This window comes from Lagopus leucura, unplaced genomic scaffold, assembly GCF_019238085.1.
Source record: "Lagopus leucura isolate 7727_CA_CO unplaced genomic scaffold, USGS_WTPT01 Super-Scaffold_100001, whole genome shotgun sequence".
NCBI lineage: Eukaryota > Metazoa > Chordata > Aves > Galliformes > Phasianidae > Lagopus > Lagopus leucura.
In genome coordinates, this window is record NW_024962262.1 from 8,290,226 (window position 1) to 8,305,318 (window position 15,093).

The following is a 15,093-nucleotide window of genomic DNA, read 5'->3' on the forward strand; positions in this document are numbered from 1 at the left end:
TAAGAAGTAATGCATCTCGTCTGTACCAGTAGAAATTACCAGTAGATATTATCAGAAGAAATGAAGTATCATAGGAATCAGGGAAGCTGTGAACTGCACCATCTACTCAGTTATCTATATGAGGAACTCCTTAAACAAAGTATTTAAGCAATAAAACACTCTTTTACTGTTAATGATACCCTGAGTATGAGGAAACTCATCACCCAAGTTCTCTGGAGTCTGTGGTTATGCTGCCTAATTACTTAATACTCAGCCACACATTCAATGTCTATCCAGTAAACACTTTCATTCTGCCATAGAAGAAGACCAGACTGCTATACTGATTTACTGCAAACAAAAATCATGGTTTACTACCATGTACATCATGAGAATTAAATTTGAATGGCTGTTTGGGAAATGATGTTTGCTTACCAGCATTTGTTTTTTTAATTCATATTTTCCAGCAACAGTAGGCTTCAACACTTCAAATGCCACAGTTACTTCAAAGTCACAGCTTGCTGAAATCAGTGGAGTTACACATAAGGAGCAACCACGTAAGGGAAGCGTGCTCTTAAGTCCCTGGAGTTAGGAGATCAAATTTCTTGGTCCATCGATTATAGACACACTACAACCAGGAGGTCCAAATTCCAATTACAATCTGTACTGCAGCAAAAAGTTTGGCCAGATTAAAGCCTTCACCTCTAATCCTATCTTCCTCTGACATTCAGCTCCATTCACTCACTGACCACAGCTATCAGCAATTCAATTTTCCATTTCTGTATTCAGATTCATCCATTGTTTAGAACACATTGCACAGAGATAAAACTAACCTTACAGTGGCTTAGCAAAACTGACAAAGGTGACCCTGTCAGGAAAACAGGGGAAAAAAAATAGACTTCTCTAGACTCCTGTTTACTCCAGATTCAATTTCCTAGGCCTAAAATGAGAATAATGGTACATACTGTGCATTGGAGGATTAATGACTCCAAAACATGCTGAAATCTTTCACATAGAAGATACTGCGTAAAGATACAGAACTGTTTATTGTTACAAGTGCAAACATGAACCATTTCACAGTACAGCATAATAATGAGAAAAGTCCATGAAGGATAAATCCAGGTATTTCAAAACAAAAGCCCACCTCCAAAATCCAAAACAACTACTTAAAAGCTCCTACATAGTTTCCAAAAGCTCTTAGAAAACAAACAAACAAACAAACAACAGTGTAAACATTTTATTCAGGTCCAAAGATACAACACAACACTTCCTGCTGTTGCAAAGAAACTCTACTCATCAAAGTCATCAGCCTGCCCTTATTTTCAGAAAGACAGGAGGGAAATGAAGTGCCAAGTAATTTCTACAGTAAAGAGAACTATAACCACTTTGCAAAGCAAATGCTACAGCTGGACACATAATTAGAACGGTGAAACACATGTTTCAGGGCTTAATTACCATACTGCTGAGTTTCAAATCCTGATCTTGCTCCTGGCATGCTGAAATAGGGACTAAGACACAGTCTGCTCCTCTCCTCAGGTCATTATTGCACCAACGATATCAACAAATGCCTCTTTTTAAGCATCAGAATTGTTATCTCAGCAAAAACTACTCATGAGGTAAGCAATTAACACCCCAGCTGTGAACAATTGCTGTTGTGTCATCCTGGTGCAAAGTTTCCAATTCCTGTGAAGTGTTATAAGGACTACAGTCAACTGCATTGACTAACATTTGATTTAGAGGCAGCAGTAATGTCTGCTGCATGAATCCAAGAACTGGATATTCTTTGCTACTGCAGATGTCCTTGTCTTTTGTGCCAACAGAACCATTATGGTGATTTTTTTCTCTCTCTCCCCAGTGACAAATAAAATCTGGAAACTTTCCATGTAAAAACAGGAACAGGAACCCTCATCAGCTGTGCTGTGCAGACCAGCCTGCTTAGGACAGAATTATACCACGTGCATCAGAGTAACATTAGAAATATCTGTAATAAATCTCATACTATGTAAGAGAGAAACGAGTTCTGCATACAGAATATGCTGTACAATACTGTAGGTCTTCTTTCCCTGGATCTTATAATGGCATCATTGATCTTTTTGTAAGAGTTTAATTACAGCCTCGCTTTAATGCTGCCAGTAATAAGGAACTATTTGTACTGCTCTTAAAGAGGCAAAAAAGCTTTACCAGATTCTGCAAAGAGCTAGGGATGCTCTTAAAAATAATAAAGGGCAGTCAATCAATCATATTTGCTTTGCCAAGAGCTTTTATGATGTAACCCAGAAGCTTGAAGCTTCATTACCAAAACATTTTTTCTGTTGCTACTTAAAAGAATTCTGTGAAAGTTTAATGACTAAAATGCTGTAGGTAATGAAACTACAACAATTGCACTCTTAAGAATGAAAAGACAAAGTAGTCCTACTGTTCACTGAAGAGATTGTTTTAAAGACTGGCACTATTTTGGGCCATAAATATATATGGATCAGCACCACTGAACAGTACATAAAGAATTTTATGGAACCCATAAAAACATCCACGAGAGAATTCAAACTGCAAATAGCAACATACCAATATCAGGAAATGTAATGTGTATGTAATGCGTAAAAGCAACAGTCCCCCCTCACAAGACACGTTCTGAAGTATCTTGATTAAAAATGCTGACTTTTTCTTTCATTTCTTTCTGTAACTAGTGCCTATAATAGCTACACATGACAGAGTGCTTCTAAAACATGCAAACAAAAGGTTTTACAGCAAGCCAACTTTTTAAAAAGTTGGAGGTGTTTTGTCCCTCTGCTGGAGTAATGGAAAAAAGAATAACTTTATGTTGGAAAGGAACTCTATTGTAAGGCACTGACTATGTGCTGGTCAAATGAAAGGCACAGTCAGCTGTACCAACATCAGACTACTTGGATATTTTCTTAGCTGCTATACCAGATGCTCTTGGACGGAATTACTGCAGAGATTTACTTTTTAGGTAGAGAGATTACATTTCAGGTTATATCACTCTGCATTCGTTTTTCCTTGACTGAGATGTCAAAAATCATACTGACTCAACAGTACTACCTCCCAGTTCCACCAGATTGACTAAATGTTCTCCAAAGATCCCAGCTCCCATATACCAGAATCACTGATAAGAACTAGCATGAAAAGAGTCAGAGATCACCAGAACAAAAAATGGCAACTACAAGAACAATTCTATCAGGCAAAGAGGAACTTACACTACTGCTGCCAAGAAGATGTGCTGGTCTGTGTTTGGTGTAATAAAGCATAAACACATTCATTTTCAATTAAGAAATTTTCAGTTAAAGAAAAAAGGTATATTAAATCAGGATTTTAGTTTTGGAAGCTGCATCACTCCTGCAGTCTTTTTAATTGGTCCTTTTTGGGGATTAACAATCTTCAGACGCTGCGGAACGCTGCATCTCCCTCTGAAATAAAATGGATGAAGTTAGTCATCAAATGTCACATTTCCTGTAAGCTAAAAATTTGCATGCTTTTTATATTAACATAACTGATTATTATGGTGAATTAATAACCCTGAGAGGAAAAAGAAGTATATTTCTAGTTTGGAGGGCTAGCAGAGCATTTAATTATTCTGCATTCTAAAACAATCCTCATCTTATGATTCCTGACTACTTCCTATTATCTAATTGATGGCATTCAAAGAACAGAATACTAAACATTTGCACACAGAGAAAGCTAATGAGACATCTTCCTCAGTTACATAATCCTGGACAAGAAATGGAAAACCATTCCATGGAGGCACAGTTTCAGCTCTCAGCAGGTGTGTCAGTCTGTTGATCATTCTCTGGAGATCTTACATATGAAATGCTGTTAGCAGACTACTGAAGTGGTACTCATCATGGATGCACACACCACCTACATGAAGCCTACTGGAGCTGTTCTCATCTGATCTAAGAGAAGTCAGTGAGAATGTAAACAAATCTCCAGGGGAGAAATGGTGATTCCACAAACTGGAAGGCTCATTCTTACCATCAAGCAGCATCTCTACACTTAACAAAGTATCTTTGTTTCTCTCCCTGTTCATCAATGCACCAGGCAGACAGCACTGTATGTTGCCCTAATTGCCTGAAGGGTTTCAGCATCTCTCTCAAATAATAAGCATTCTGAAGGAAAATATGTCACAAAGTCATATCTTTACATTCATGACAGCCAGAGAAATGTTCTGTTATGTGGTAGGAGTTGTGATGACATGATCTGCACAAGCTTCAAATCTCTGGGCAAACAGCCAGCAAAGCTCTCCCTAAGACTCCTTAGTCTTCTTGAGATTGATGCATCCACATAAAGGGAGAGCTGGTCCCACAGGAATATGGAGCTGCATCCATCCAGAACTTGGATGATCAGAACCATAGGCCTCAGTTCGTGAAGTAACCAACTGGTCATTCAAATTCAGATTACTTACAATCAAAGAACCACTGCAGAATTGGACCAAGCAGACAGCGTATGTCTGTGTGGAATTCTGCACACAGCTGGACCTACGCCAGATGCAAACTAATAACTAGGTAGTTGCAGCCAGTGCAGTGCTGAAACTGCTAATAAGCCCTGCTATATGCCTCAGTACAGCAGTGACGGCTCAGAATGACATTAAATTGGCTCCTCAGACTACATCAGAGACACAAGTCATCACGACATCCATGCTTCTTTTTTTTTTTCCCAGCTGTCAGCTAGCCTATTTTTTTGGTGCGCTGTGAAATAACACAGAAAAGGATCTCTACTGAACATGTCCTCTGTGTTTAGATAACCAGGAACAGGAATGCAACAAAAGTTACTGTTCGTAATTATGACACAAAAATGTTACAGTGTTTTTTTAATAGATGGGTTAGGCTTCCTGTATCTGTACCTAGGGTTAAAACAAACGTTAAGCATTGTTTTATAGTATGGTTTCAAATCCAGTTACTGCAGGTGGTTTTTGAAAGGCTAACAGAACAATCCTGGACAGAAAAAAAATCAAATTATTCTCAGCTACAATTGATTTTCATCGCACAGGTATTCTCTTAACTTCAGTGAAATTGTTTTCATTAATGTCAGCTGGAATGAACAACTTTCAGGTAGTAAATCAAAACATAATTCAAAGGAAGTAACAAAACAGTGGCTGTGATAAGTTCGTCATGATCGAGGGACATCTGCCTGTATTTAGTATTTAAAATACAAACGATACCTGAGTTTCATTCTTAGCTCTATGTTGTCTACCAAGACCAAAATTTGAGGTGAAAATTGTAAGATGCTGGTTATCAAAGCCAATGCTTTGAGAATCAGGTCCTTTGCTACTAAGGACAACTAAAAGAAAAATTCCTTTGAGGTGAAGTTGGTAGAAAGGGGTATTTTGTTACAATACCTATTCTGTGAGACAAGTGGTGTAACACTGACGTGCAGCTACACACCACCATACTACTCCCTCATACCCTCTCCACAATGGAACATGGGGAGAAAATACGATGCACTTTTTCTGTATTGGGAAACTTCAGTTAGAGACATTAATTCATACCCAATTAAAATCCTCCTCTGGAGCATTCCAATTTTTGAAATCCTGTTATTTGATGCTTACATGGAGTGTAAGGATAAAGCAGGTAAGCAAATATGTGTACACATTTCCTGTTTATAAATTACTCATTACGTTTGTAGACGTTCCTAGTACATATTATGGATGCTAACATTAATAATATAGGTAAGTGGATTCATGGAAGAGTATTTATTGTGAGATACTAGGCACATGGAAACTGTATTAGCACAGGAAGTCTCCAAATACTTGGGAGAGTTCCAAAAGCAAACATTTTATCTGCCTGCCCTTTTGTAGGCATCTACTTATTGCAACTGGAGGCAGGATATTGGGTTCAACCCAAATTTTGTGTGATTCCCTGTATTCTTTCTACATTATATTACTTATGTTTTTGTTTCAGTTAAAAAATACATCTCCAATTTCAAGCAATCTCACAAGCACTACAATCACAAATTAATTTTATTTCTCTGTAGTTCAGAACAGGTGGGCTCTTGTCACATTTAAATTTCTAACCCATGTAATTAAACAGAAATATGTTGAACAATGAAGACTTTCTGTGTTGCCAGCTAGGAGTTGGACTCAATGGGTCCCTTCCAACTCGGGATATTCAGTGACTCTGTGATCTAAAGTCACTCACATTATCATTCTTACAATCCTTACAATCTCTACTCACTAAAAAGTATCAAGCTAAGCAATTATTTAAATGAATTACTCTTAATGGACCAAAGGGGCTCCAACTCCACAGTAAAACAGAAGAAAAGAAGATCCTTTTTAACAACACGGGTTGAGATGGGAAAAGAGAGATGGTAGATTTCAAAAAAGGCTGCTTAAAGCACGTGTATTTCCAATCATGCAACATGCTTAGCATTAAGCAAAACTGATTGAAAAGCAGTATCAAAAATGATGTTAAGAATAGTATGTTATAGGATTGTGTTTAGTTATATTTAACATGAACAGAGTTGCACTATTCAAAAAAACATATTTAGTTAAAAAGTAAAGCACAAAAAGAAGAAATATAAAAACAAAAACATACCTCAGTGTGTGCTTTTCTCCCTTGCTTGTCAGAGCATCTGTTCTTTGCCTTTGAACAGTTTTAAGCATAGCTGAGGTCTGCAGCAGCAGAGATTTTACAATAAATAAATAATAAATAAAAATAAAATTAAATCCTTATCATGATCACAGTTAATGAAGTAAGCTTCCTCCAAACTGATTTTGACCAATTATGGTTTTACTGCCACAAAGAACTTCAAGCACCTATTATGCCAATGTCTTATTGATTTTGGGAACTGAGCACATGCCAACATTCCTTGACAGACAAAATATCACTACTTATTATGTTGGATAATCAGAGACTATATCACTTAAAATTAGCAGGTCGCACTGTGTATTCCCAATGAAGAACCACCATGTTTGAAACACACTTTTCTGTCTGGGATACAAAAACAAAATAATAGTAACTTAGCTGTACTTTTGAATGATTAAAGTGTTAATTAAGAACAAGAACTACTTTAAAAAGTTTCATGCCATGGAAATCTCTGCATGCTTTGGAGATCATGACTAGAATTCTGGACATAAAAAATAGCTATTCCAAGGGTAATAGCTATTACCCTTGGAATTGCATTTAGCAGAATTTGGGCAGGATCAAACCAGTTGCTTCTGTTGTTCCTTAGTTTGCAGTGCTCCCTCCTCACCCAGCACTTGTTTGCTTATCCAGATGCCTTTACTAGCACTACTTTTCAGAGGGTCAGCTATGCCATGGACTGAAAAACAGAAAATGCAGCAGGTGTAGGGCTTGTCTGGCTGATGTGTCACACTTGGGTGTCTAATGTAAGAAAATGGACTTTTCTCAACCTCTTTAAAGAGATCCATCAGAAACATGCAATAATTACATGATAATCATGACATGCAATACAGCACATTCACCAGAACAGCAAAGACCTAGAAGTAGGTTTTGGAGTAACCTACAGAAGACTTAAAGTCTGGCTAAATTAAACTTTACATTTTGCAAAACACTTGAAAACATCCTGCCCTTGTGAGAAAAAGAAGATCCAGCTCCAAAAAGAAATGTCTTGCTTATAAGACAATGATTTCTACTGTGCTTCTAGCTGTACAATGTGTTAGCTAAGTATTCCTTACCCGGTCATAGTAAACCCAGCTATAACTGAAGTAGTTTTTCTAGAGTGCTTTGCATAAATAAGAATGGGATGTGCACAGGTTTAATTTCTTGAAGAGAAGATTTTTTTTTTCACTCAAGGAACTCCAGTGAAGATAGTGGCTAGTATCATTTATCACCTTTCTGAGCAGTGTTCCTGTGACAAGATCACAGAATCATAGAATCACAGAATGGCCTGGGTTGAAAAGGACCACAAAGATCATCGAGTTTCAACCCCCTGCTGTGTGCAGGGTCACCAACCAGCAGACCAGGCTGCCCAGAGCCACATCCAGCCTGGCCTTGAATGCCTCCAGGGATGGGGCATCCACAACCTCCTTGGGCAACCTGTTCCAGAGATAACAACCAAGTGCTGACTGCCTTCAGAGTTGCTTTTTATTTATATGAATATAGACTGTCAGTATATAAGATTACTGTCCATAGCACTGTTATTGCTGGCACAGTTTACTTCAGGCTCATCCTAACTAAACTGAGCCTGAGCTGCACAAGCAGCTTTTCAGCTGGTCCTATCTATTATAGTTATCTTTTTCTGCAAAGAGATCTCAGTCACAAATCAGCCTGTTCTATGTTACTAAAAGTTTGTGGTAAAAGTCTGGCCTGAGAGAGAATGGTTTTTGTGAAGATGTGCAATTGTTCATCCTTGCCAACTCCTCTAACAAATTTCTGAATACTACCAGAAAGTGCTTTGGTATTTGTGGAATCCAAATCACAAACCAATGTTTTTTCAGACTGGAATAAAGCATAAAAAAAGCAAATCAGAACACACCGCAGAACAGCACTGCCTCTAGCTTGAACTCTACGATTTGTGAAGTATTCTACTTTAAAAAAATATATAATTTTAAATCGACTATATGCTTATGGATTCAGCCAACTCAAACAAGAAAAGCACTCAGATAACACATGTACTTAAAGAAACAAAAACAAAAACAGTAGAAAAACCAACGATAATAAAAAGGTAAATAAAAGAAACTGGTGCTCAGAAGCACTTCTCTCTTGTTTCTGCTGAAGGTTGCAGGAAAAACACAGCAGAAAGAAAGCAAAAGCTTTCAGCATCTGCAAATTTTTAGCACATACCAGTAAAACTTCCATTGTATTTCTGTTTTTTTTTTTTTTTTTTTGTTTTGTTTATTTTTGCTGTGAGCTAAAGAAAAGCATTTAAAATAATGAGGAAAGAAGGCCTAACAAGACATTATGTCCATTTTCTGTAATCAAGTGTGAGTTACTGGAATATAATGCAGTTACAAGATAACAACGTCTTGTGGTACACTGTTATCCTTCTAACTGTACTGCTGCCAGCATTACAGCAGACTCAAACGGTGAGATTTGCACACAACTGCAAAAAATCTAGGCTGAATGCGTATTTGCTTTTGTCTCTGATGACAAAATGAATTGTTAACAAGGAGTGCAAAGCTATGTTGATTTGAAAGTAATGTAAGAGCCGCAACGAAATTAAGGTCATGGCAGTGAGGGGTCAGAAAGAACCAGATGAGCCAATAATTATTTTGCATCCATGATGAGAATGACTAACCTGCTCAGATGACCAATGTAAAAGACAGATGTCCAATCTAAACCACTCACAATCACAAACCGCTCCCTATAACTCAGTTATACAGACAGGAAAGTGCCCAGGCAATCCACTTCATCTAAAACAAGTGTGATGGTCTGCACCTTAAACATCCTTCTACCTCCGTAGATTACAGAGGATCCCTCTTCAATTACTTCAGACAATTGGCAGTCACAAAATTGGAGATTGGCAGATTAATCAAAAAATGATTATTTTGCCCCCAAATTATTCTGAAATAATGCAACTGATTACTGAAAACATAATATACACCAGTTCCCAGTGTCCTGCTTAAACAATGTGCCAGTGCATACACCTCACTTCAAACAATGTTTTATGCAGGTTTAAGAGCTTTTCTAGGCAACCAAACATAGCTATTCCTCCTGCTACCATGTATAGTAATGAAATCATCTTTTAATCTCCTATCTTCTTCCTCCAACAGTTCCCAGGTTCAGTGTTTAATAGAAAGATACTAACAGTTATTATTCACATTTTCTGGGTTATTTATGGCTTTAATGCTGGGAAGCTAGCTTGAGAAATTCCTTCAGATTTCCCAAAGCAGAAATGATCGACATCACTTGCCCACTGAGCAAACACATGGAAACACTGCTAATTACAGCCTTTCACTCCACTTACATATGACATCGAGTACGTGACAATCATTCTTGAGTATCACACTAAGCTATTACTTTTTCATTATTCACGAATCAAGAGTTCTTTCACAACAGGAAGTACTAGAAATCTTTACAGGTTCCCCGCAGTTTATACTATCAACTTTTATGTGTTACATAATTTGCAGTAATAACATTTAGCCTCTGAGTTCATAAAAACAAAGTACCTTATCCCTTATCTTGTAAATTTAATTGTATTGTCAATCTGAGCTGACTGGCTACCTTGTCTTTAAAAGATAAGAAGGGGGAAACATGAAAAGGAGGAATTTTCTTAAGGTGTCAATGTCACTAGTAATTTGGTTCTGCTCTTTTCAGCTGAAACATTGAACTGCAGCACAGTAGTCTTGCCACTACCGGATGGGCAAGCAAGTATCACAAAACTGCTTCACCTTTCTCAGATTAGGGTACTATCTTTGAGAGCAGTGAAATTCCAATCGATACAAAACCAGCCTGTTCTAGTTCTTTGTCACTATCAAAGTAAAGAATTTTTTCCTCACGTTGCATGGAACTTCCTATGTTCCAGTTTTTGGCCACTGCTCTTTTTCTGTCACTGCACACTGCTGAGAAGAGCCTGAGAAGAACCCATCCACTTGACTCTCATCCTTCAGATATTTGTAAGCACTGACAAGATCCTCTTCCAGTCTTTGCTTCCCCAGGCTAAGCAGTGCTAGGTCTCTCTGTGTTCCTCACAAGAGAGATAGAATCATAGAATCATAGAATCACAAGGTTGGAAACAACTTGCAAGATCATCTAGTCCAGCCACCCTCCCATTCCTATTAGTACCACAAGCACTAAACCAAATCTCGTAGCTCCTCATCCAGGCACCTCTTGAACACTGCCAGGGACGGCGACTCCACCACCTCCCTGGGCAGCCATTCCAGTGCCTGACCACCCTCTGAGAGAAAAAGTTTCTCCTAATTTTCAACCTAAACCTCCTCTAGTACAACTTCTGGCCATTTCCTCAGGTCCTACTATTAGCCTGGGAGAAGAGGCCAAACCCCTCCTCATCACAACCTCCCTTCAAGAAGTTGTAAAGTGCAATGAGGTCTCCCCTGAGCCTCCTCTTCTCCAGATTGAACAATCCCAGCTCCCTCAGCCACTCCACATAAGACTTGTGCTCCAGACCCCTCACCAGTTTCGTTGCCCTTCTCTGGACACGTTCCAGGGCCTCAATGTCTTTCTTGTAGTGAGGGGCCCAAAACTGAACACAATATTCGAGGTGCAGCCTCACCAGAGCTGAGTACAGGGGGACTATTACCTCCCTGCTCCTGCTGGCCACACTATTTTTAATGCAGGCACACTATTTCTAATACAGGCACACTATTTCTAATGCAGGCCAGTTGCTCCAGCTCCTATCAAGTCACACAGGTTTTTTTCTTACCTGCAAAATCTCTGAAAGGTACATGCGCCGCTCATCATTAGCTTTGTGGTAAGCCTATGTTAAAATAAATAGCACAGAATACTATTAAGCAAACTATTACATTGTGTGTCCTACACACCTTGTCTGTCTGTCAGACAGCGTAACAGCTTTTATAGACCAGATGCATACAGTGATTTACAAACCTTTGCCTCTTGTTCCAGTCTAAGTTCATAATCTTTTAGCTGATTCTGGAGTCTTTTCTTCTCTTCTTTTAGTTGTTCAAGAACCTCCTTTAAGGAGCCCTGTGGTTACAGTAAATAAAAGAAATATTTCCATTCTGAACAAAGACATCACTACCACATTACTTACTCTTCAGGCACTACTGTGTTTGTCACTCTGTTTGCTTCTCATGCACTTTTTGTTTACAAGGTTCAGGCTGGCACACCACAGAGACAAAAGCAGTTAACCATATGCTAGAAGTATCAGTTGTGAACTACACATTTCCACTGTGTTAATAAGATATAAATACAGTCTTCCATACTCGTGTGCCTTGTTAGATAAGCAAAGTCACTTTGTTGTGACCAGACAGACCTGCTCCTTACTTCTAAACAAAATTCACTCTTACTGCTGCTTTTTTTTGTGGGAAGAAGATTTCAGATCCCACCTGCACATCCATTTTCAAACCACTTGGAAAGGGAGCTGCTGGACTTGCTAATGAGGCATGTTGGGTGTCAATGGCAACGCCTAAGATTTTGGCTAAAATGCAGTATTTGGGGGCAATCTGTCTTATATGTGAAGCCATTTACTTTGTGCACAAGTGAGCTGAGATAGAGTAACCATGGCAGAGTCCATTTTTAGTTACCAGCACTGGCCAGTTCTCCACGGTGCAATCAGAACACACATCCACATACTAGAGGAAACTGCTTCTCATAATCTCTTTCACAAATTGATCCTCTCTGTCCAGTAGATACATTCTTATTAGGAGACTCTAACAACAATTTGTTCTAATTCCCTGCCTCAGATTATTCAAGGTCAGTTTTGACCTGTTTGTTATTGTGATTGTATTTAAGATAACTGTCCTTCTTCCTCCCTGGTGTTACATACAGAAGCCAGGAATGTCTTATTTCAACATTTATTTTACTAGGATAAACAAACTGAGCTTTTAGCAATGGTCTCTCACACAGTAGGCTGTCCTTTCATCTAACTGTCATGGTAGCCCGTTTATAACCCACCTGGAGCCCATTCTCACAGCTGGAGAGCAGAACCGTACTGGAGCATGAAGTACTCCAGAAGCTATCACATTGCCTTGACCAATGGCAGTAATGCTCTTTCACAGCTGCATGGTGATGGCTCACAGTCAACATGGGATCAAACAGAATATCCAGATTCCAGGTGATCAGCTCTCAATTCATAACAAAATTCATTTACTTCTTCCTCAATACTTTGGACTATACTACTATATTTTCATGCCATTTTTAATAATCTCGCCTTCAGTGTAATTCTTTTGTAGACAACATCCACATGTCTATTTTATTATGTAATCAGTGTAAGGAGAAAATGCCATCATCTATTTCTACGCTGTGTATGAAGGTTACGCGTATCACATTAAGATTAGTTCTAAACCTGGTCCTGGAAGAACTCTGCTTGTACTTTCCTAGCAATCTCCTATTCTTACATTTCATTTGCCAGCTATTTCCCCCTTCAACAAATCCACTAGCTTTCATTCTCTACAAACTATCAGCTGTTTCCCTTGTGACACGGTATCTTTATCAGAAGTTATATACAGAATTACTGTACTTATCCTGACAACAAAAACTATTACCTCATCACAGAAAGTCAACAGGTTTGCCTATCATGAATGACTTTTAATAAATTAATATTTCAGAAATATTAGCAGTAATCATCTAATAATGTTACATTCAAATTCATATCCATTCAAATATTACAATCATTCAAATATTTGACAGTATGGATGGGATTCACTCTGAGGTGAGAATATCTCCATTTGAGTGTCCTGTGTGAACTAAGTCCCTACTAAGAGCCACAGTCAATGCCATCAATGATGCATAGAGTCATTCAGCTGAACAGATACAGGGGGTTCAATTCAGCTGCCATCTGAAATGCTCCAGGGTGTCTAAGACATCTGTACATGACAGATACCTTACATGGGGTACAGGACACACATACTTCTGGAGCAGCAGTAGGCTATTCTGCACTGAAATGTCTGCAAGTCTCCGTTTACATAAGTGTTCTACCAACGATGCCTACTGAGATGAATTTAGATATGAATCTATACACTCAGCACACAGTATTGACAAGGTTTCCACTGCCTGTAGTAGGAAACAAAGATCTAGCTAAGGGGTAAACAGTACATACAAACAAGAAAAAATACCCAATATTATTGTGTTAACTTTTTTTTCTATCCTTCCTCAAGGTGATTTCATCCAAGCAGATGATAAAGAAAGAACTTTAAAGCATGTAAGTCCCTTCTATCTGCTACGCACAACATCTATCTGTTTTGATCACTTCTGCAAAGTTTGTATCTTTAATATTTGTTATCCTACCACTTCAGTCTAGTGAGGCTTTTTCCATTTTGTCTGCTTAGGCCCTCTGAATAAAAGAAGTATCCGTTTCAGGATTTTAGTTTTTATTTCTAAATTAAACATCTTCTTAGCTAGAATAACTGAATCCTTTCAGTACCATCTGACCACTGTCTTAGCAATATCAGTTAATTTTTCTCAATGACTGTAAGCCCAGGCAAAGCTACAAACTTGGAATAGAATAGCTGGAAATCTGCCCAGTGGGAAAGAACCTGAGGTACTGGCCAATAGTTGGCTGAATATGAGCCAGCAGTGTGCTCAGATGGCCAAGAAGGCCAATGGCATCCTGGCTTGTATCAGAAAGTTTGTCAGCAGGAGTGGGGAAGTGATTGCCCTCCTCACACCTCAAGTACTGTGTTCAGTTCTGGGCTCTTTACTACAAGAAAGACATCAAGGTGCTGGAACATGTCTGAAGAAGGAAAACAAAGATGAATGGTCTATAAAGAACAAGTCTTACAAGGCACAGCTGAGGGAACTCAGATTGTTTAGCCCAGAGAAAAAGAGGCTCAGGGCACACCTTATCACTCTCTACAACTACCTGAAAGGAGTTGGCCACTTCTTCCAAGCAACGTGTAAGAGGACAGGAAGAAACGGTCTCAAGTTGCAGCAGGGGAAACTTAGGTTGAATATCAGATAAAAAATACTTTTCATGACAGGGTTGAGAGGCATTAGAGCTGGCTACCCAGGGAAGCAGTTGAGTCACCATTCCTGGAGGTCTTTAAAAGACATGTAGATGTAAAGCTTAGGGACAAGGTTAGTGATTGACTTGGCAGTGCCATAGAGGTCTTTTCCAAAGTAACTGATTTTATGACTCTATTAACCGGATTCCTATGCATTAAACATTGAAAGAAAGATAATATGAATCTCTCCAAATATTAGCTACTCCCCCTGTAATTTTTCCTTATTGATGATAGAATGGTTGGGAAGGGACCTCAAAGATCACCTAATTCCAACCCCCCTCAATGGCCAGAGTTGCAAACATCTTATAAATATCAGATCCAGAAAACCAGTACTTGTGTATAGCCTAGGGCTATAGAGGGCAGGGAGGGCAGGGAGGGCAGGGAGGGAGGGAGGGAGGGAGGGAGGGAGGGAGGGAGGGAGGAAGGAAGGAAGGAAGGAAGGAAGGAAGGAAGGAAGGAAGGAAGGAAGGAAGGAAGGAAGGAAGGAAGGAAGGAAGGAAGGAAGGAAGGAAGGACGGAAGGAAGGAAGGAAGGAAGGAAGGAAGGAAGGAAGGAAGGAAGGA

The 15,093-nt window shown here is 38.9% G+C and overlaps 1 protein-coding gene across 2 annotated transcripts in view; it reads right to left on the bottom strand.

The window, feature by feature from the left end:
* Window positions 1–1,198: 1,198 nt before the first annotated feature.
* The window catches only part of LOC122177686 (coiled-coil domain-containing protein 169-like), a 24,758-nt gene continuing 10,863 nt past the window's right edge, over window positions 1,199–15,093 (bottom strand). For both annotated transcript variants that reach the window (XM_042867325.1, XM_042867324.1), the window contains 4 exons: window positions 11,454–11,552; window positions 11,272–11,325; window positions 6,522–6,598; window positions 1,199–3,398 (listed from right to left, as the gene is read on the bottom strand). In XM_042867325.1, coding sequence (XP_042723259.1) covers window positions 3,296–3,398; window positions 6,522–6,598; window positions 11,272–11,325; window positions 11,454–11,552 — 333 coding nt within the window. In that variant the 3' untranslated portion in view covers window positions 1,199–3,295. The remainder of the gene's footprint in view (window positions 3,399–6,521; window positions 6,599–11,271; window positions 11,326–11,453; window positions 11,553–15,093) is intronic.